General features: G+C 33.9%; 1 protein-coding gene across 5 annotated transcripts in view; it reads left to right on the forward strand.

The window, feature by feature from the left end:
• LOC126889709 (protein FAM107B) overlaps positions 1 to 24,177 on the forward strand; it is a 412,680-nt gene extending 388,503 nt beyond the window's left edge. For all 5 annotated transcript variants that reach the window (XM_050658242.1, XM_050658243.1, XM_050658244.1 and 2 more), the window contains 2 exons: positions 15,213 to 15,381; positions 21,701 to 24,177. In XM_050658242.1, coding sequence (XP_050514199.1) covers positions 15,213 to 15,381; positions 21,701 to 21,781 — 250 coding nt within the window. In that variant the 3' untranslated portion in view covers positions 21,782 to 24,177. The remainder of the gene's footprint in view (positions 1 to 15,212; positions 15,382 to 21,700) is intronic.
• Positions 24,178 to 24,894: the final 717 nt, after the last annotated feature.

Genomic DNA, 24,894 nt, shown 5'->3' on the forward strand with positions numbered 1-24,894 from the left:
CTTATGATTTTTTTAGTATAAATATCTTTGAGATTATGGAAAAAGCTTTAAAATGACATATTAAAAAGTTTGATATACTCATTTATTGTTAATATAATTGCGAAAAAAGGTCGGAATTGCAAAAAAAATATTTTCGCAATAACTGTTGTAAAAATTAGTGTACAGGTTTGAAATTTTTGTCAAATGGGGGTTCTTTGGTGCTTAATATGTGATAAAAATTTCAAAGCAATTCATACAATTGTTTAAATTTTATTCAAATTGTTTATCCTGGAGAGCATTTTTTTGCAATAACATAAGTCAGAAAAACATGACGTTAGCAACTTGGTTTAATAAAAGCGAATAAAAAATGCATTTATTAGTAATAAATAATTATGCAAAAGTATCGTAAATCTTTCCTTATAAACTTCTTGGATAACTTTTTCCAAAAAAATTAACTTTTTTACCCTGTTTTAAGTGCACAACTACCAAGTAATGTTATTTATATCATAATTGATAAAAAATTGTAATATATATAATTTCTTATATAGCCAAATAAAAAGTTTACAAGGAAAGATTTACGATACTTTTACATAATTATTTATTACTAATAAATGCATTTTTTATTCGCCTTTTTTAAATCAAGTTGAAAGTATAGCTCATGCTCTTTCATTTAACACCTGTGGAATGGTTCTAACGTCATGTTTTTCTGACTTGTTATTGCAAAAAACTGCTCTCTGGGATAAACAATTTGAATAAAATTTAAACAATTGAATGAATCGCTTTGAAATTTTTATCACATATTAAGCACCAAAGAACCCTTATATGACAAAAATTTCAAAGCTGTATACTAATTTTTACAATAGATATTGCGAAATTATTTTTTTTTGCAATTCCGACCTTTTTTCGCAATTATATTAACAATAAATGAGTATATCAAACTGTGTAATACGTCATTTTAAAGCTTTTTCCATAATCTCAAAGATATTTGTACTAAAAAAACCATAAGTTTCACTGTTTTCCATTGATTTGAAAAAAAAGGTAAAAATGCCATTTTTTGACACTTAATTGTTTATAAATAAAAATGGTCGCCAGATCCTACGCAGGAAATAGTTACAATTTGCTCTTATAGGTATTACCTGTCGAAAAAACGCTTCAGTACCCTGACTGCTCGAGTGTCATGGGAAAAACCTTATTACCCTGGAATATTAATGGAAATGATAATTTGATTTTATCTGTAAATAAAAAAGGGGCCAATATAGGCCGAATTATTACAACCAATTTAATGTGGAGAAATATACAGGGCGGAAACCACAATGATTTGTTAGTTCTGTTCTTGTTTTAAAAAATCATAAAAAATGCTGAGACCCGTCGCGACGGTCGATTTTTGTAGTACAAGGTGTCCAGAAACTCCCCTGAGAAACGAAGACCGGAGTACCGGAGATTCCTCAGATAATTTTAAGACAATTTAACCCAATTCACCTAGTCCGAAAATGCTTCCTAAGGGAGCTAGAGCTCTTTAAAGATGGCGCCTTGTAATTAGTTTTTTTAAATACCTTCAGAACGCTTCTATTAGAAAAACAAAAATTGGTACACCTATTTATCTTCCAGAGATAAATCGATTTAATAAATTGCGAATATCTAGTACCGGTCATAGGGCGTTCGTTTTGGGTAAAGCGACGGGTATTTTATCGCATAACATTTTTGTCTTTAACTTTTTAAGAATTTTTGATACTGGATTATAAAATTCTAAGGTATTCTAGTACTAAAAGGTACTCTTGATTTAGGTCGGTAGGAAACACCATTTTCTAGAAAAATCAATTTAAAAATTTTTCGTTTTTTGAATTTGAAAAAAATATAAAAAAAATTGTCTAGAAAAAAGAAAAATACGTTAATTTATCTTCCTGAGATAAATCGATTTCATTATAAGTAAGCATTTTCGACACTAGATTATTAAATTATGAGGTATTTTAGTACTAAAAGTTACTCTTGCTTTAAGTCGGTAAAATACACCGTTTTTTTTTTTGAAAAATTTTTTTTCAAACTCAAAACACGAAACATTTTCAAATCTATTTTTCTAGAAAACGGTGCATCCTACCGACTTACAAGAGTACCTTTTAGTACTAGAATACCTCACAATTTAATAATCCAGTATCAAAAATGCTTAAAAGTAAAGGACAAAAAAGTTATGCGACAAAATAACCGTTGCCCTTCCCAAAACGGACGCCTATGACCTGTACTAGAAATTCGCAATTGATGGAATCGATTTATCTCTGGAAGATAAATAGGCGCACCAGTTTTCGTTTTTCTAAATAGAAGTGTTCTGGAGATATTAAAAAACTAATTACATGGCGCCATCTTCAAAGAGCTGTCTAGCTCCCATAGGAAGAATTTTCCGACTAGGTGAATTGAGTTAAACTGTCTTAAAATTATCTGAGTAATCTCCGGTCTTCGTTTTTCAGGAGAGTACCTGGACGCCCTGTATAAATGTGCGCTTTTAAACATAAATTTAAATGTACAGGGTGATTGATGCAGGCCTAGTATACTATAAGCTTTATTTTTAATAGAATACCCTGTATATTGTTATATTTTTAAAAGCTCCTTATCGATCTTATCTTAACGAACTATAGCATATAAGGTCTATTATGAATATTATAGGGTGAAATTTTGAAATTATACAGTGTGAAAACCACTTATTGAATAAAATTGTTTGTCCTTGTTTTAGAAAATTATAAAAAACGCTGGTACACGTCAACTTTTAAATTAAAATGTGCGTATTTTAAACATAAATTTTAATGTACAAGGTGATTCATGCAAGTCTAGCATAGTCCATCATTTATTTTTAATGGAACATCTGTAACAAAATACTACTTTGCAGTAGTATTTGTAGAACTAGAATGCTAAGGTGAAATGAGTAAGTGGGTGAGGAACTGATAATAGAAGTATGGGGAGACAGAGGCAAACTAAATAGAATTGGCTAGCAAGAGATGCAAAAGAACAGCTTGACACTCAAGGATTGGTACGGCTCGTTTGCACGCCTGTCGAAGAACAGTAGCTCAAACTAAAGAGGGATGATGACTAGAACCAGAAATATGAATATAAAAAGAGAGGCTTATAAAATAGATAGAATAAATATTAATATAATAAAAATAGAAAAATATAAGAGATAAATAAAATAGACTAAATTGCGGGCGCCAGAAGTAGGGATGGACCGAACTCCCAGGTATCTTACACTGCTGTAAATTATTCAATATATTAAATTATTAAATTCAAAAATGGGAAAAAAAATAATTGATATACAAACAAATAAATATTTATTAAATATAACTACCTAGATTATTGACAACCTCTGAGTTATGACAAGTGAAACTATGTAACTCTAAAATGACAATTTGACTCAATTACCTATCTTAGTATAAATATATAAGAATATAAGTATAAAACTATAGTTACATTAGTACTGGAGTAGCTCTTATATGGAGCGTACCCCCCCCCCCCCCAACTTACATATACTAGGTTAAATAACAACCTTCACCAAATAATTGTACGATTATAATACGTACAACGTCAAATCCTATAGAAATATGAATAATAAAAATACCTCAATAATATAAATAATAAATATATATAACTCTCAATGAGTTGACGGGCAACAAGCTCCTAAGTGAACCAACGAAGTCCTGGATGCAAGAGATCCTTTTGCTGACTCGTGGTTCTGAATAATTAACAAGTGAAACTAAAAGCTATCCTGAGGGGATAGGGATTAGGGAGTGAATTTAATTTAATTACAAATGAATTTAAGTTAAGTAAACAAAATTTTGAATTTAAATTACATAAAAAAAACAAGCTAATGATATTAAAATATATATAGTTATATGCAAAATATGGGAAACAAGTCTAATAATGGTGATAAAAAAAATAAATGTAAGGAACTACTGTATGGGAAAAGGTTATTTGGGCCCAAAATATCCTCTTTTACAAAGAGACATACAGGTGTGGAAGCGCTACTGAATTATGTGTATGTTAATTACTTAAATGTTCTGGATATTATAAAAAAAAATAAGTGTATAAGTGTACTGGTATAGGTAGATAACTATTGCACTGTTAAATATAAAAAGTTCCCGAAACAAACCCGATTGACCTGATATTGTCCCCACAAGTGTTCCTTGCTACTTCTCAGTAACGTCTTCGATCCCTAGTTAGGCACAGAATGGTGCTACACAGCTAACAGTAACATGGCAGTTCTCCAAAATGCAGCATAATGAAGTAAAAGAAAATTACATGGCTTTTAGAACTTGTCCCCTGGATGACTTGGTCGTAAAGCGGTCCCTCTCAGGTGGTAGGAGTAGTTAAAGATTTTTCCCCAAGTGGCAGATAGCCACAATTCACTGCTGGAAATATTCAATTATTATTTCTTCAGCCCACTAAACACATATATAATAAACTCGGATAATTTAACTTGTCAAAATAATACTATGACTTGAAACATAAGATTGAAATATTCGCCGCTCTACTTGAATAGGCTATCTGCCACTCGAGTTGAACGCTCTGACCAAAGTGGCATATTTTCCGTGCAACGAGGACGATGTCACAATACAGTTAATTTGGTTGCCGCTAGGAGTACACCAGATATACAAATATACAGGTCTGCTAATCTATAGGTTTGTTATGACGTCAGAGAAAGACGAAATATTTACTAGTTATTGTTTTAAGTATAATTTAATAACAGAACATTATTAAAATTTAAATAAAATAACAATAAAGATCATTAGAAGTTAACGAAATGTTATAATCCCCTCCTGCTAGGAGAAAAAAAAATTTACGCAAAAAATTTTTTTTTTCCTAAAATTCAAATTATCATAACCAAGTGGTAATAATCTATTATTATACGGTGATCCGCAAGATTACAAGTAACCACGAATTAAGGATCAAGGGAAAGAAGTATAATCACTACACCAAAACTATGAATCGCAAAAGATGACTTGAAGTCATATTAAAATGTCAGCGACATTTTGTCTGAAAGCCAAAACATAAGCTAAATAATATACTAAAGTTCGTAATGACAAATAAATGTCGAACTGGCACTAAATCCAAAATTGAACTATCCATGGACATCAAATTTAAAAAGGGTATATCCAAGGACGAACAACCAGGCAAAGGTATGAGCCAATTCGCACCATAACCCAAATAAATATTCTAAAGTAAGACAAAAGAAATCAAAACTAAAATCAGTGAAGAATCGAACACTTAATCCAAAATTGAACTACCAATGGACACCAGATTCATAATAGCATATCCAGAGAAGAACAATCCGGAATATTTATGGAACAATTCTCACTAATACTAAATAAATTAAATTAGGTCTATCGACTAAAGTAAGTCGTTGACTAACAAAAATTGGTCCGTGCTGTTGTTCACTAGCTATAGCTATAGCTGATAACGTACCAATTGTAATAATAAAATCTAAATGGTGAACTGACAAGGTCTATGACACCATGATAAATGATAGAAAAAAATATGACAAGAACGAGCAACCAATTTTGAATAAAACTGTAGATTCATACGTTCTCGCATACATAGAATTATCCAGGAAATATTCCTGAATCTCAACAACAAACTAATGCCTCAGGAAAGAAGAGGAAATCTACTAAAATAAGCAATTCATTTGTCCAAACACCTCAAATACTAAAAGGAACCTACTACCTATGAAGTACGGGGCATAATGTAAACTAAATATTCCCTATCAAATGCTAAAAAATGTAACTGGAATAATTGGAATAATTACACAAGGATGGTCAGGGCATGTGGCCAACATTTCCTGACCAGAAATATTTTGATGAATAAACATCTGCATACTCTGCTATGAAAACATAGGTTACGAAATCGGATAGCAGTGATCAGTTGCTGAATTTCGAACCCACGCATTCATTAGGTTACCTAGGAACCCAAATTACAGAGCATTGGCAGACTAGTTCTTAAGAAGAAATCCATACATACATCTGAATTCCAAACTAATTCCAGAATCAAACTCAGGGCATAAGGATATGAATTATTATAAAGTATTTAAGATATCTGTGACAAATGTTGATAAAGTAAACCAATATCAAATTAAGAACCACCCCATCTTTCCACTATGACAAATCTCATAACCAGATAATAAAAGATATATATACAAAAAATAGTATGTACCTAATCAAATATCAAAAATACAACACACAACCTGAGATAAGTAGTGTATAATATTGTTAGTTCCACAGTTCCATACCAAATATCAATATTAAACCAACGTACTTGTATGAGCCTACATATTCAAATATATAAATATACAATAATCAACAACCCTTCTATGCTAAGGAGTGAGGTGCGCACTCTAAAAAATACAAGTAGGTTCTTATTAAGTAGGTGATCCAACTGACAGGGTTAGTAATTAATAAGGTTGGTTCATAATAATTAAAGTGCAGCATTAATAATGAAAAAAAAATGATAAGCTCATACATAAGAGTACTACATAAATAATTAACCTAATGATTCATACATTGGAAGTCATCTAACAACCATGCCAAAAGATAAAAATTGAGCTATGTACCTGCTCTATCTGGTGAATAAAATACTAAACTAAAATACTGAATCTTAATAAGGATCGAGCTAAAGACAAATAGAGGAAGAGGTTAGCTCAAACAACCCTATAAAGTTAATCTTCTTCCGAAGATGACGAATCAACCTCATCCATGGTGTTATCAGGCAGTAAATCCTTTATGTGAAATTGTCCAATTCGTTTGTTAGTCGAATTGTCCTTCAATTCATATACTAAAGGAGATATTACCTTCACAACCGTACAGGGAATATATTTCTGGCAAAATTTTGCCGAAATAGCATCACCCTTATTAGACTTTACAAAGTTTCGCTTCAACACTCTATCTCCAACGAAGAATCGCAGATCTCTTTTCCTCAGGTTATACTGCTGCTGGTTCCTGAGATAGGAAGTTTTTAACTTCTTCCGAATGTCAGAAAAAATTTGAGGTAGAGTCTGGAGATCATCTAAGCGATGAAGGTTATCGGATATCTGAGGGAGATTTGTGGAAGTGTCTGAAATTGCACCAAAATAGTCACCAGATAAAGCAACATGTCTACCAAAATTGAGATATGCAGGAGAACATTGGGTAACCTCATGGACAGAGGTCCTTATGGCTTGAGCTATGGAATGGATATATTGATCCCAAGCTCTGTGATCTGGGAATGTATAGGACCTTAGGGCTGTGACAATACTGCGATTCACTCTCTCAGTATGATTGGCTTGAGGATGGTAGGCAGCATTATAGAAGGTCTTCTGAACCTTATATTTAGTTAGAAGGTCTTTAAAAGCCTTCGAAACAAACTGAGGACCATTGTCACATGACACAATTTGGGGAACATCAAACAACAAAAAGACTTGTTCCTCTATATATTTCAAAATTGCTGGAGTTGTGGCCTGACGAAGAGGGCAAACTAAAGGAAATTTGGTGAAATAATCCACAACTACCAAGCAATAAGTATTACCCTTATAACTACGAGGATAAGGTCCAATGAGATCCAACGAGATCATCTGCCAAGGAAAATTAATATTCCTAAAGGAACCCATGAGTCCAGCTTGTGGTAAATTACTGGGTTTACAAGTTGCACAAACTATACACTTAGAGATATACCTTTTGATAGACTTGCGCATGCCAGGCCAATAATATAATTCGGCAATTCGATTAAAAGTTTTATAAAAACCAAAATGTCCAGCAGTAACTTCATCATGAAACATACTTAAAATGTTCTCCCTATTTGGCGTAGGTACAACTATTTTCCAATCTGACATATTGGATAAGGCCTCCATAGTACTTAAGATATGTTTGTAGAGTACATTGTTCTCTACCTTAAAATCAGGATAATTTTGTGGGTCTTGAGTAACCCTATCAATCATATTCTGATACCACTCGTCAGGAGTTAAGGTGGACAAATCTAAGACATTAAGATCATGGACACGGGAAAGAGCATCAGCAACCACTACACCGTTGGCCTTTCGATGAACAATCTTATAGGAATAGGCAGCCAGTTTGCATATCCATCGGGAAAGTCTCTGATATGGGTTTTTCATACTATGAAGCCATACCAAGGAACTGTGGTCCGTAATTATGGTGAAATTACGGCCCTCTAAATAATAACGAAATGCTTCCAACCCATGTATGATAGCTAAGAGTTCTTTCTCAGTGGTGGAATAGTTTTTCTGGGCCTTATTCAATTTCTTACTCGTGTAAGCTATGGGATGTTCCGAGCCATCTTTCAACTGGAACAATTCGCCACCGGAAGCAGTATTAGAGCAATCAGTCATCAAATAAAAATGCTCATTAAAATTAGGTGACATCATGACTGGTGCGCTAGTTAAAGCCTCTTTAACGCGCCTAAAAGCTTCATCGGCCTCAGGAGTCCAGGTAATGGTCTGCCCCTTTTTCCTGTTCTTCAAAAGATCCGTAAGAGGTGACAACAAGGTAGAATACGAAGGTACAAACCGGCGGTAATATCCACATATTCCCAATATCCTACGGACTTGGGTGGTGGTCTTAGGTATAGGAAAATTCTTAATAGCAACTATTTTCTCAGGATCAGTCCTTAGACCCTGATTATCAACAACATAACCCAAAAACTTAAGACTAGGGCGACAAAACTGACACTTATCCAGATTAATTGTTAGATTAGCTTCCTTAAGACGTAAAAACAATTTATCTAAAATTTCCATATGAAGGGAAAAATCAGGAGTGACTACTAAAATATCGTCCAAATAATAGAAAACATAGGGCTCTAACTGTGGACCAATGACTAAATCCATCAGACGACACATTGTCTGAGGAGCAGAAACAAGACCAAAAGGCATGGTGACAAACTGGAATAATCCTTTACCACTGACAGCAAAAGCAGTATACTTCTTGCTCTCTTCACTCAGTGGGATCTGTAAGAAGGCCTTAGACAAATCTATCGAAGAGATGTATTTGGCATTCTGAAGTTTGCTCAAAATCACATCAGTTCGGGGAATTGGATAAGTATCCCTGTTAGTGGTGATACTGTTTAGTTTTCGACCATCAAAGCAGATCCTTAAGGATCCATCCTTCTTCTTCGTTAACCAGAGCGGGGAACAGTAGGACGACGTTGAATGTTCAATGATATTTAAAGCAAGCATCGAATCTACTTCTTTTTCTAAATCTGCCTGCCAGGCTTGAGGTATGGGATACTGATATAATCTGAAAGGAGTAGGATTTCCCACCTCAATAGTGTGAGATATTAATGAAGTACGGCCTAGTTTGTCATTTGAAGAAATAGTAGTAAACTGAGAGATCATATTCTCCAATTGCCTTTGTTCAGAACTAGATAAACTGGAAAAATCATGAATAGCACTAAGGGTAGACAGATTAAATTCAGATATGGAAAAAGAAAAATCAGAACAACTTAAGGTGCTATTAAAAGCATTGAAGAAGTCCATACCTAAAATTATAGAATTCTGTACAGAAGGAATAACATAAAATGTAATTTGCCTACATAAATTGGCCACTGTGATTTCAATTTGTAGTTTGCCTGTAATAGACTGAACTGTACCATCTGCTGTAGATACTTGCAAGGATGAAATGGGCATAATGGGAATATTAGCATTTTTCAATAAATTTAATGAATGTGCTCCTATCAACGAAATATTAGAGCCACTATCTAATAACGCTAAACACGATTGTCCTAAAATTTGGATAGGTAAATATGGCCTATTATCATTTTGTTTCCTAACCAATAAAGAATTAATATCTAAATCTAAAATATTTGGTTGGCTACAACCGTTATATGGAACTACTTCACCATCAAAATTATTAACACTACTAATTAAAGAAGAATTTGTGGGTTTGTAATCATGTGAATCCTGCGAATTCAACGTATCCTGACTCAAAGTTAATTTCTGGACTGATTTTGATTTGTGGTGTGTGCTTGTTTCTTGAATGATACTCTCTTCCCTTTCCGACTGGAAGATGGGTTTGAGTTGCTGGGTGTGCTTGGGCCAGCAGTCTCGTTTTCTGATGGGGTTTGATTCCCTGATTGGGTGTTGGACGGAGAAACGCTCAGGGGACGGACCTCCGACATTTCGTTTCCCGAACACTTAAAACAATTTCTTTTGAGAGTATTTTCCCTACCGCAACCGTGGCAGAAAATACGAGTTTGTGGGATACCACAATCATTGAACTTATGATTAGACTGGTGACAATTCCAGCAAACAACAGAACTAAGAACAGAAACATTATGTTCATGGCCCGTATTTTGCCAAGAACGTTGTCTATAGGAAGTTGGCTGAGAAGAGGAATTAGAAGAGGGTCAAGATGAAGATGAAGGCTGAGAAGACCAGGATAACGTTTCCTCCAAACGTTTGCACTTTACAGTGAGATCATCAATACTCTGGATGTCCATAAGAGCTAACTGTTGATGGTAAAAAGGCAATAAACATTTTAAGATGATTTTTATTTTGGACAAATCAGATAAAGGAGTATCTAAACGGCTACACATGCCTAATATAGTATTAATGAACATAGTGACAGACTCTCCTGGTTTCTGCTTACGGTTTTTTGATTTCATCCAAGAGATCATCCTGGTATGAGTAAGGAAGAAAATCTGACCTCAACTTGCGAACGAGATCAGACCAGCAAGACAAATTACCCCTATTATTCATGAACCAGGTGAAAGCAGGACCGGTAAAGAATTCGGCTGAAGCCGCAAACAAATTTTCCTCGGAGACCCCTCTAGATACACGAAGACACTCAACCTTTTCTAAAAATGAAATCACATCCGTGTGCTGTTTTTCACCTGAAAATGAAACACCCCATTTGTGTACTTGAACGGGTTTGGAGTATGTGAAACTAGGAACGACACTTACTGGAGCATTAGGAGTAGATGTGGCTATGGGGTTAACCTTAGAATCAAGCTCACCCTCCAATGTAAGGATTTTAAGAGAAACAGACTTTTTAAAAGGTTCCTGCTCTTCCGGAGTACAATGTAACAAGTGTACACGGCCAGAAATATGAGTTAGACGAGATATTAATCGAGCATATTCAGTGTCTTGTACAGTTCCCATAAACTTCTCTATTTTCTTAGACAAGCTATCCAACGTTTCGGATATTCCTTTCCGTTGGTCCTCAAAAGGGATATGTACAGCTGAAAGTTGAGTGAAACTCCTATTGCCTGCTTCTTGCTTCAAAGCACCCCGCAAAAGATTGCGTTTTCTATCGACTGTTGCCGACTCCTCTGTTACTATGTCCCTAATTTTTAACTCATAGTCCAATTCGTCCACCAGAAGATGTTCAACTTTAAAAGCACACATGATGAAACAAAAATTTTTGACAAGCAATCCAAAGGTCAGAAATACGAAATATACTTAAGTTTGTACGCAAAATATATAAGTTCGGAAAAATATTAGCAACACACCAACAAAATCAAAAATGGCCAGCAAAATATATGTATCAAATAAATAAAGTAAATAAGGTATAATCAAGTAAATATAGTACCTAAATATTGGAAAAAAAATTAATTATTATACTTGTACTAGAAAAAAAAATGTAAGTATTAACGATTACTGTACGTACAAATACAACACTGGCTGAAAGAGTAAAATAATATAATCTAATATACTTCGTTTCAAATTCAACCCAGAATGTAAGCTGTATGACAAAACTATAAACGAGGTTTCAAAATCTCAACTAATTAATAGATACAGCAGTGACAGTGTACCTGTTTAGTATTAGTAAATAGTTAAAGACAAAATAACTCAGAACAGAATGTATAAAAAGATATCAGAAGGGAATAATATAAATAAAAGAAAAAAAAATGAACTAAAAGAACTACTGTCTTAGAACCTCTAAAAGGTTGGCACCAAGTTGGGCTGCCGATGTAACAAAATACTACTTTGCAGTAGTATTTGTAGAACTAGAATGCTAAGGTGAAATGAGTAAGTGGGTGAGGAACTGATAATAGAAGTATGGGGAGACAGAGGCAAACTAAATAGAATTGGCTAGCAAGAGATGCAAAAGAACAGCTTGACACTCAAGGATGGGTACGGCTCGTTTGCACGCCTGTCGAAGAACAGTACCTCAAACTAAAGAGGGATGATGACTAGAACCAGAAATATGAATATAAAAAGAGAGGCTTATAAAATAGATAGAATAAATATTAATATAATAAAAATAGAAAAATATAAGAGATAAATAAAATAGACTAAATTGCGGGCGCCAGAAGTAGGGATGGACCGAACTCCCAGGTATCTTACACTGCTGTAAATTATTCAATATATTAAATTATTAAATTCAAAAATGGGAAAAAAAATAATTGATATACAAACAAATAAATATTTATTAAATATAACTACCCAATAACAACCTCTGAGTTATGACAAGTGAAACTATGTAACTCTAAAATGACAATTTGACTCAATTACCTATCTTAGTATAAATATATAAGAATATAAGTATAAAACTAGAGTTACATTAGTACTGGAGTAGCTCTTATATGGAGCGTACCCCCCCCCCCCCCAACTTACATATACTAGGTTAAATAACAACCTTCACCAAATAATTGTACGATTATAATACGTACAACGTCAAATCCTATAGAAATATGAATAATAAAAATACCTCAATAATATAAATAATAAATATATATAACTCTCAATGAGTTGACGGGCAACAAGCTCCTAAGTGAACCAACGAAGTCCTGGATGCAAGAGATCCTTTTGCTGACTCGTGGTTCTGAATAATTAACAAGTGAAACTAAAAGCTATCCTGAGGGGATAGGGATTAGGGAGTGAATTTAATTTAATTACAAATGAATTTAAGTTAAGTAAACAAAATTTTGAATTTAAATTACATAAAAAAAACAAGCTAATGATATTAAAATATATATAGTTATATGCAAAATATGGGAAACAAGTCTAATAATGGTGATAAAAAAAATAAATGTAAGGAACTACTGTATGGGAAAAGGTTATTTGGGCCCAAATTATCCTCTTTTACAAAGAGACATACAGGTGTGGAAGCGCTATTGAATTATGTGTATGTTAATTACTTAAATGTTCTGGATATTATAAAAAAAAATAAGTGTATAAGTGTACTGGTATAGGTAGATAACTATTGCACTGTTAAATATAAAAAGTTCCCGAAACAAACCCGATTGACCTGATATTGTCCCCACAAGTGTTCCTTGCTACTTCTCAGTAACGTCTTAGATCCCTAGTTAGGCACAGAATGGTGCTACACAGCTAACAGTAACATGGCAGTTCTCCAAAATGCAGCATAATGAAGTAAAAGAAAATTACATGGCTTTTAGAACTTGTTCCCTGGATGACTTGGTCGTAAAGCGGTCCCTCTCAGGTGGTAGGAGTAGTTAAAGATTTTCCCCCAAGTGGCAGATAGCCACAATTCACTGCTGGAAATATTCAATTATTGTTTCTTCAGCCCACTAAACACATATATAATAAACTCGGATAATTTAACTTGTCAAAATAATACTATGACTTGAAACATAAGATTGAAATATTCGCCGCTCTACTTGAATAGGCTATCTGCCACTCGAGTTGAACGCTCTGACCAAAGTGGCATATTTTCCGTGCAACGAGGACGATGTCACAATACAGTTAATTTGGTTGCCGCTAGGAGTACACCAGGTATACAAATATACAGGTCTGCTAATCTATAGGTTTGTTATGACGTCAGAGAAAGACGAAATATTTACTAGTTATTGTTTTAAGTATAATTTAATAACAGAACATTATTAAAATTTAAATAAAATAACAATAAAGATCATTAGAAGTTAACGAAATGTTATACATCCAGTATATTTTTGTGTTTTTAAAAGCTTCTTAACAACCTGACCGTAACAAACTATCTTATGCAGGGTCTATTATGAATAATATTTAATGAAATACTTAATGCTTAAAAGTTACATAATATACTTAAATAGCTATTTAGAGTCTGTATTGTGAGGGTCTTACCTCAGGACCAGCAACCCACAATGTGGGGGAGTCCTACGTTGCCTGATGTAAAATCAAGGAATAGTTTAACCTTTAACTACCCGCGCATCAAGTTATAACATAACTATACGCGTGGCGTACTTTATACGCCACAAGAAAATACACTTAAAAACAGCGGATTTGTTTATTTTTTTTTTTTTGAAAAAATACACTTAGTTGTTTGTTATAAACCTTATTCGGCATCAGTGAATACTTCTCAGAGTTCCTTCTCAGTAAGCCAATTGGGATTTATAACTGGAATCATGGAATAACTGGATTCCATGATAAATAAAATTACTAATAAAAAATTTTTTGAAATGTGATTTTTTACAGGAGAAAACGTATTGTTTATAAAGAAAAATATATTTTGTGCCATAATGACTAAAAAACAATTGAAATATGTACTCATATTACGACTTATATCAATATAATCGTGGCGTATATTGTCCACCACCGGAAACAACAAATAATAAAATGTAAATTACGATCTTCCCAGAACGCCGATTATAACGAAACTAAAACCAAATTGTAAAGCACATTCTAGTGATAGGTTAGAGTTAGAGAGATAAACAAGGTCAAAAATTAAATTTTTAAATATATTTGCAGTAGAATTCTTATATTTGGCGTACAAAATACGCCAGCGCGTGTAGTTAAAGGTTAAACATCACATAATATTTTATGTAAAAAATGTAACTTTGTTACAACTTTCCAATATTTAAAGGATTTTTACCATTATATTTTGATGACCCAAGCATATAATATTCCTGTAGGCAGCACTGATGATGACATTTTTATTTCGAAAACGTTCTGTGATGTAACCCAAACGGATATTTTTTAATATAAATATACCTTTTATAAAGGATTTTGATTGATTTTTTAAAAAACAATGTTACCTAACGCATTGTTCGAAACCCCTTCCGGTCCTTGTAATGCACATTAACGTTTTACCAAACACTCCCCCCCCCCTCCAAATTAAGTTACGTAAAATACTTGAACGGCCCCGTACATAAACGTGGTGCACACTGTATTAGCCAAACCAATTAAGTTAAAGTCCGGTTTGCAACATACAAAAAGGGAATTGAGTGAACAAAATGTCGCACAATACAATTCTATAAACGTCCACGATATTTAAAAGTTGATGATCAATGCTGAGAAATCCAAACTTTTTCTTATTGTATTTTTTCTTTTTTAGAGGTAAAAATGTATTAAACCAAAAATCCGAACTACAACGAGCCCTAGAGAAACAAAAGGACAATCTGGCAAGAAAGAAATTAGACGAACATATAGCGGAGCAAACGCCAGAACTCGAAAAGGTGATTGCGGACAGAGTGAAACGCCTGCAGAGCTCCCACGAAGATAAAGTAAGCAATGTTAACTTTTCTGTTTGTCAACATTAATTTAAGACAAGTGTGTGTGGATTATGAATGCGGTAATAAACACTGGTTGTCGTTGTTTTGCGTAATCTTCAATTGTGTTAATAAAGCGGTCAATGGTATTTGACAGGATTGGGCCAGTCATATTTTCTTGCATTTGCATATCTGGAACAAGATATTTTTATAATGCCCTAAAGTGAAGCAGTCGTTACGTACGGGTCTCTTTAAGAAAACAAATTGAAATAAAAATACCACCACGCATATCACGTATCACCATGTTTGTACGATCAGTAACAGAGGGCGTTAAAATAATTTAAATATATATGTTACAGTTAAAGTTGATTATCCAGTTGGAGTTGACTTTTCCTAGTTCGAGTCGACTCAAACGGCTGGTTTTAGTAAAAGTTGATTATAAATATAAAATGAAGATTTTTATTCAACATTTACTAGTAAAAGTAGACTCCAACTAGTTAAAATATACTCTTCCCAATCCCAATGCCATTTAGTAAAAGTTGATTCACACAAACAACTGATTCTAGAAATTAAATGTTACTGCATATTATGTTCAAATCGTGATATGTATAGTCCAGGCTGTATCGTCTCCCCCATTAGGTAAATTATTCCAGTTCGATTTTTTTGCACAAACTTACTCAAAAAGAGGTCCTTATAACGAATCCACAGGGTGTCAGGTGGTACCGTAATCGAAAAATTGTTTAAACAATTTTTTTTAAACAAATTCACAAAAAAATTCACTTCGGACATTTTTTTTACATCATTAATTTGGGTCGTTCGGAGCAAAAGAGGTCTTTTGTGATTTTTCTGTAAAATTTATTGTTCTCGAGTTATACGCGATTAAAAATTTGAAAAATGCGAAAATGACCATTTTCAAGGCTTAATAACTCAGTTAAAAATTATTATTATGAAAGTCAGAAAGTCACCAAATCAAATTTTAACGACCCCCCTACAAGGTACTGAAGAAATATTTGTCATTATTGTATTACTAAGCTGTTATTTTTAATTATTAACAATGAGCGCTAGGAGCGTATTGAGGCGGCTATCAATGTGAGTGCGACTGAGATGCACCATTGGACGGTCGGAATGGAGGATCTTACTCGCACTCACATTGACGGCCGCCTCAATATGCTTTTAGCGCTCATTGTTGATAACTAAAAATAACAGCTTAGTAATAAAATAATGACAAAAATTTCTTCAGGATCTTGTAGGGGGGGGGGGGGCTTTAAACTTTGATTAGGTGACTTTCTGACTTTCATAATAATAGTTTTTAATCGAGTTATTAAGCCTTAAAAATGGTCATTTCGCATTTTTCAAATTTTAAATCGCGTATAACTCGAAAACTATCAATTTTAGAGAAAAATCACAAGAGACCTTTTTTGCTCCGAATGACCAAAATAATCTAAAAACATTTGTCCGGAGTGAAATACTTAGTTATTTATAAAAGAGTTCGTGAAGTATGCTTTTTGCGCACGCACGCGATGTTTAGAGCACGAGCGGGCCGAGTGCTATACATCGCCTAAGTGCGCAAAAAGTACTTCCCGCACAGTTTCATACAATATTTTATCTACCAAAAAAACAAATAAAAAAACTGCAACTCTTCGTCACTGGAATACATTCCTATTTTACAATTTTTTAGAACTTTGACATTTAAAAATTCAAACTTCTGTCAAACCACAAAACTGTCAAAACTTATTTTGTAATTTATTGCTCACATGTCATAACCATGACAAGGCAAAAGTTAAGGATATTTGATTATATGAAAGTGTGCTAAAAAACAGTGCGAAAAAGTAAATCCCATTTAAAATACATTATTACTTCAGGCACACTATAAATGCTTCATGTACTGCTATCTATATTTACAATTTTCATACAATAAAAACTTATACATAATATGAGGTAGAGTAGATAAGAATTATTTTTGTGAAGTTGGTTAACAAAAAGTGGTTAAACAATTTTTCGACCGCGGTACCGCCTGACACTGTGTATTTGTTATAAGGATGTATTTGCTTGAGTAAGTTTGTGCAAAAAAATCGAATCAGAATAATTTACCTAACGGGGGCGACGTTACAGCCTGGACTAATAAGTAGTTGAAACGGTCAAAACAAAGAGACGCACACTCATCAAAAATGCACGTGAGATTATACTCGGATAAATTGTATTATCTACTTTTAGTAACAAGAGTTAGGAAGAGTCAACTTCAACTAGTAAAAGTTGATTTAAATTTTTCAAATCAACTTTTACTGCTCATTAGCATTAGCTCGTTTCAGTTGGAGTTGACTCGAACTAGGAAAAGTCAACTCTAACTGAGAATCAACTTGAACTGTAAATATATATTATATATATATCGCGAAAATCTCCTTCTTTTCATTATTTTTAAGCAATTTTGCTTAATCATTGGCGGATTGATGCCTCTATGGAAGGTTGTCACTGCATCTTGTGCGTGGTCGGCCGATACTTACATGCTTATGCGGTTATACCATATTTTTTTCTATTTGGTGTCCACTCGTTTATACACTGTATAATACATTCCATTTTCTTCTAATGTCTAGTCTTGTAGTAGTTGTGGCTATGTCGGATCTTGTTTCTGGTGCATGTGGGTCAAGGGCAGGTCTAATAGGCTCCGGTATGTCTAAGATAAACTTAAAAAACTAAAGCACAAACCAATAATGCTGAAGTTTTGTCGCTCAGATCAAAAAACTCTTTTTGGTGGCATTGGTATGGGCATTGTTTAAGGAAATTGTGGTAATGAACGAGTAGTAAGTAGGTGAGGCGATATAACAGTAAAATTGGATGAATCTCAATGAAACTTTTTGCATTCGATTCGCAAAAGCCTTAAGAAACTTTGTGATCCTTTATGATAGTGAAAATGATGATCACGAAATAAAAATTACGTTTTGAACAAGAAAAACGCATATTTCAAACTGCCTTTCGATGTGATGAAAAATGATTTGTAGTTCGGAAATAATTAAGGATCAATTTGGCTACCCGGCGGGTTATTGCGGTCGCTGAACACTAATATCATGTTGACGATGGTCTCCGAGACACCTGGTGCCCATAATGGGTATCATCTGGCGTTTTATGGAAATTCGATACAAAATGAGTGCAAACTCATTACTCGGGGAGTTTTTAGGGACGCTGATCACGTATACCATGACAGCGATGGCCTCCAAGGCACTTATTGACCAGGACGGGGCTAGTCTTCAGGAGTTTTGTGAAAATTAGTTTTTGGGATCTCTGATTAATTAAGAATACCATGACAGCGATGTAGGCCTGGATCCCGCGTACCAAAAAAAAGTTGATTAATAGCAATCTGAAAATTTGTTAATAGCTTAACGGTGTCGAGTCGGATAAACTTTGATGTATGGGAACACTCGAACAGGGAAAGTTTTAATTGTAGAACGTGATTTTAATTGTGGAACGTGTCATCCTGACAAGTTTATGATTGTGAAAACTAGCAAGTTGTTTTTAAGTTTATTTAATAGCAAACTTTATATAATATATGAAAAAATGTTTGTCCGACAAATATGTTGGGCATATTAATAAGTCTGACACGTAGAACATGTCACATGACAGGAATTATATTGGTGGCAAATACCAGTCTGATTTTTGCATGAGAGTTTAATGAAAGGGTAACAAATCAATTGGAATTGCTGTCCGACAAAATACATGGGACGTTTTCGTAGTCTGACGTTCGAAACCTGTAACCTGTTCCACAATTAAAATTTCCCCTGTCCCAGTGTTCCCGTATATCAAAGTTTGTCCGACTAGACACCGTTAAGTTATTAACAAATTGTCATCTTGCTATTAATAAATTTTTTTTTGGTACCCGGGATCCAGGCCTAATAGTCTCCGACGCAGCTGGTGATCAAGACGGGCCTGGATTTTTGTAGAAAATCGGTATAAAATCAATAAAAACTCGTTATTCAGAGGTTTTTGGAATTGCTGAACACGAATATCATGTCGGCGATGGTCTCCGAGGCCCCTGATTAGCAGGACCAATTAATCTGTATGGAATTTCCATAAAACTACTCTAGTCGAGTAGCCTCATGGGCTCTAAGTGTCTCTGAAACCGTTGACGATATAATATATTCAGCGGTCCCAAAAACCTGCGAGTAACGAGTTTTCATTGATTTTGTAGCGAATTTTTAAAAACACCAAGGGATGAGGCCTGTACTGGTCATCAGGTGCGTCTGATACTATCGCCGTCAAGATATTCTAACTCTTCACAGAAAAATTTAAAGATAAAATTTTATTTTTATAAAAAGTATCAAGATACAACATTGATATTGTTATCATAGCATGCTTTAAACATTATAGTCATTCTGTTGCCAAAAAATTAAGTTCAATAATAGTCTAAGAGCTAGTGAACCTTCCGACTAACGGTCGTCCTGTAAGGCTAGAAATTTGTCTAGTGATAATTTATAGCACACTAAGACTAAAAACCATGACCTGGCAGGCATCAGCCGTGCACGTGTATCTACCTGGTGAATCGAAAAGTGCAAATTTAGGTGGTAAAATAAACTTTCTCCTGTAAAGTTTAAATTTAAGTATGTGTTTGAGTAAGTCATTTAGAAGAAATGTTTACAATGACAGGCGATTCTGAAGAGCATAAGACCTTGCCAGGCGAGGGGAAAGATTATGGGTTTTTCCTAAAATTATTTTTTTTGCATCGAACAAAGTTTTTTTAGGTTTTTTTAATCATTCCAAACAGAAAAGGTCTTTGGTGATTTTTCTCTTAGGTTAATAGTTTTAGTTATATAAGTGATTGCGAAATCGGCCATTTTTAACCCTAAATCGGCCATTTTTAACCCTAAATCGGACATTTAACTAAAAGTTTCAATGTTGCCAAGGTAGGTAGACATTCTTTAAACATTGATTGATGAAATCCCGAAGAGTTTTTTGCAATACAATATCGAAAACCCCTTTTTTTAATTGCTAATCAAGCGAGCGCGACACTGTAGTATAAATGAGGACGTTTGAGTTTGCATAAATTCATTATCTCGAGAAAGGGCAAATTTAAAGAGAAATCCTTAGACAGGTCGATTTTTATTCTTAAATTAAGACTTTTTGGCATATATATAATACTAGTGACGTCATCCGTCTGGGCGTGATGATGTAATCGATGATTTTTTTAAATGAGAGTAGGGGTTGTGTGATAGCTCATTTGAAAAGTTATTTAATTTTCTATTCAGTAACATAGACATTAACATAATTATTTATACAGGGTGTACAAAAAAATTTTTTTTAATAAATTAATTTAGACAAAAAGAAGAAAAAAATATTGTTTGTACACCCTGTATAAATAATTATGTTAAGGTTTATATTACTGAATAGAGAATTAAATAACCTTTCAAATGAGCAATCACACAACCCCTACTCTCATTTAAAAAAATCATCGATTACGTCATCACGCCCAGATGGATGACGTCACTAGTATTATATATATGCCAAAAGTCCTAATTTAAGAATAAAAATCGACCTGTCTGAGGATTTCTCTTCAAATTAGCCCATTCTCGAGATAATGAATTTATGCAAACTCAAACGTCCTCATTTATACTACAGTGTCGCGCTCGCTTGATTAGCAATTAAAAAACAAAGGGGTTTTCGATATTGTATTGCAAAAAACTCTTCGGGATTTCATCAATCAATGTTTAAAGAATATCTACCTACATTGGCAACATCGAAATTTTTAGTTAAATGTCCGATTTAGGGTTAACAATGGCCGATTTCGCAATTTTCAAAATTTTTAATCGCTTATATAAAAAAAAAACTATTAACCTAAGAGAAAAGTCACTAAAGACCTTTTCTGTTTGGAATGATTCAAAAAACTTAAAAAAAACTTTGTTCGATGCAAAAAAGATAATTTTAGGAAAAATCCCTAATCTTTCCCCTCGCCTGGCAAGGTCTTATTCTCTTGAGAATCGCCTGTCATTGTACACATTTCTTCTAAATGACTTACTCAAACACATACTTAAATTTAAACTTTACAGGAGAAAGTTTATTTTAACCCCTAAATTTGCACTTTTCGATTCACCTGGTAGATACACGTGCACGGCTGATGCCTGCCAGGTTATGGTTTTTAGCCTTGGTGTGCTATGAATTATCACTAGACAAATTTCTAGCCTTACAGGACGACCGTTAGTCGGAGGGTTCACTAGCTCTTAGACTATAAATTGTTCCTTCGGGGTGTAACACTTTTAATGCCACTGACTATCAAACTCGTATTTTAGTAATATTGTAACCCATGTTATTATTTATGTTTGTAATTAATTAATTTATATCTATTTTGCAGAATGAAGATGACAAAGTTATAAACAAAGAATTGCTCCAAATGCGAATGAACCTAAAGACTCGAACTGACGCTAACAAGTAGCTCACAATAAAAGATAATCATATTTTAATGTCTATTATGTATTTGTGTATGTATCCTTTACCGAATTTATTAAAAATAATTAACTTCACGTAAAATGTAGGCAGTATGAATATGTGTATTAAATTGCGTGGAGAGGATATAGAAAATACGTATATTTTTCCATTCAAATAATAAATATGTAGGTAGGAAAATGTGGTGTAAACATTAAAGTTGAATTGTTGGTATTTGGATGGGCGGCCAATTTTTCTATTATCTGCAGAAAGAGTTAATGCTCAAGTAAAATAGTAACACTTGTTAACCCAATTTGAACCGGTATGATAAGGTGTCTAATGAGTAAATTTATATTTTTTGTTAGTTAATAGGATGCCAAAGAAATATCTACTACGCTTCTACGCTAAACAAGTTTGATCATTAATTAAAATATATCAGGAAGAATTTCATATCGCCAGTATCGGCGATTTTTACGTGAGTGGTCTGAGAAGTTCGTGGATTTATAGTGAACACGACAATTTATGACTTCAAAGAAGTTTTTTTAACATGATCATAATATTAAAACATTTCGTCTAGCTCATTCCAAAGCTAAAAATATTCCAAGGTACTCATCTATAATAGCTGCAATGACTTCTTGATTGTCGACAAGTGCTGACCGATTTCAGTTTTAAGAGTAGCTGAAAGTCCGATGAAACCAAATCTTGGGAATGGGATGGCTGTTTCAGCACTCACTAGGGCAGATCGCTCAATTTCCGTATTACCAAGACACTTTTGTGGACGGATGCGTTGTCCCGAAGGAAAATATTTGTCTCTTTAGGCCAGGTCTGAAGCATAGAGTCGTATTCTTCATTTACATTTTCCAGGATAATCGAGCTATGACTTTTTCCGTCGATGTTACCCACCTCACGTGTTTTGGAGCTGAGGATTTGTAGTCCTGTCGCCAGGGGGGGTACAACGGCCTCCTTAATTCAGATGGACTTACCCAAGTTTTTTTTATATATTTTGACCCGCAGAATACGAATTTTTTGGGTAACAGTTGATCCGGATGTCGATAAGATTGTTATAGACAAAGAACTTGAGGAATTACATAACAGCGATTTCTCGCAAAAGGAAATATCTTTTTGTATTTTTTGGGTAATTTTAAGCAAACCAAAATTTTAAGCAATTCCTACAAGTTTTTTCGTAGAATGCATAGTTTTCGAGATAACCGCGGTTGAACTTTCAAAAAATCGAAAAATTGTAATTTTTGAACCCGAATAACTTTTGATTAAAAAATAAAGTAGCAATTCTGCTTACCGCATTTGAAAATTTAAGTCAAATTATATCGGTTTTGATTATTTGCATTGCTAAAAATGTATTATTTTATTGTTAAACAAAGTTATAAACACCTAGTATGTGAGTAATGTTTTCAATGATTTCTCATTTAAAATCGAACGAGTAGGTAGAGTAGCTAGAAGTGCAAGCGAGGCAATTTCTACGTAGCATGCGTTAAAACGCATGTATTAGGTACGGGAAACACTATGTGTTTATAGATTTGTTTAACAATAAAAAAATTAATTTTTAGCAATTCAAATAATCAAAACCGATATAATTTGACTTAAACTTTCAAATGCGGTAAGCAGAATTGCTACTTTATTTTTTAATCAAAAGTTATTCGGGTTCAAAAATTGCAATTTTTCGATTTTTTGAAAGTTCAACCGCGGTTATCTCGAAAACTATGCATTCGACGAAAAAACTTGTAGGAATATTTTTTGCTTAAAATGACCCAAAAAATACAAAAAGATGTTTTGTTTTGCGAGAAATCGCTGTTATGTAATTCCTCAAGTTCTTTGTCTATAACAATCTTATCGACATCCGGATCAACTGTTACCCAAAAAATTCGTATTCTACGGGTCAAAATATATAAAAAAAACTTGGGTAAGTCCATCTGAATTAAGGAGGCCGTTGTATCCCCCCCCCTGGCGACAGGACTATTGGTTTCTGTCCACTGCTTATTTATACTGTTAATCTTTTGTTTCAGCTAAAAGTCCTTGTTTAATCCATTATAATATGACAATGTAATATGTCAGTGCAAAGTTTTGCGCAAGTATTAGTAATTTTTATACGACGCTCTTCCAAAACTATAGGCAGTTTATCGATGATTTTTTGGATTTTATTGGATACTTTAATTAAGCTTGACCTCTTAGTGCTAAAATGGAAGATAAGATTCTATACAAAGTTACCAGCCGCAATTGAATTTCGATCGGTGTTAAACTTCTTTTAGGAACGATTGAATATGGCTGCCTAGTGCGTAATAAGCTTCAGTTCCGGCGATTACCTCTTCATTGGTGCTAAATTTCTTTACAGCGTGTATTCTCTTGAGGTCGGCGAAGAGGTGGTAGTCGTTGGGAGCCATATCTGGTGAATACGGTGGCTGCGGAAACGATTCGAAGCCCAATTCATGAAATTTTGCCATCGTTTTCATTGAGTTGTGACAGTGTGTTGTCTTGATGAAATAGCACTTTCTTCTTCTTCAAATGGGACCGTTTTTTCGCGATTACGTTCTTCAAACTCTCCACTAACGCAATGTAATAGTCCCTGTTAATAGTTTTTCCCTTTTCAAGATAGTCGATGAATATTATACCATGCGCATCTCGAAATACTGATGCCGTAACCTTTCCAGCCGACTGCTGCGTCTTTCCACGCTTTGGAGTCAGTTCATCACATGCAGTCCACTCGGCTGACTGTCGATTGGACTCTAGAGGAATAATCACGCGATTAGTGCTATAGTCTCTAGATCGAGAGACGAGAACTTTTCAGACCAACTTAGTACAGAGTTTAAAGAAGGAGAAAAGCTGACAGGTTTCAATATATTCTCGAATAGAAAGTTCTGAAATAGTAGTAGATATTTGGATCGTCAAATTGTATACTTATCGGAAATAATGACAATCAGTTTTTAATATTTACATAGAAATCATAAAATATGTGCCAATGTCGTATCTGATTTGTACAGGTATTTCAGTATCTGCAGTGTCTGTAGTAAATATAGACAATTTTACAATATATTTTGTCACTAAAAATGCCGTTCGTCTTCAGTACCATTAATTTATAATATTTGAAGTATTTATAATTCATTTTAATTT

The sequence above is a fragment of the Diabrotica virgifera genome, chromosome 8 (assembly GCF_917563875.1).
Source record: "Diabrotica virgifera virgifera chromosome 8, PGI_DIABVI_V3a".
NCBI lineage: Eukaryota > Metazoa > Arthropoda > Insecta > Coleoptera > Chrysomelidae > Diabrotica > Diabrotica virgifera.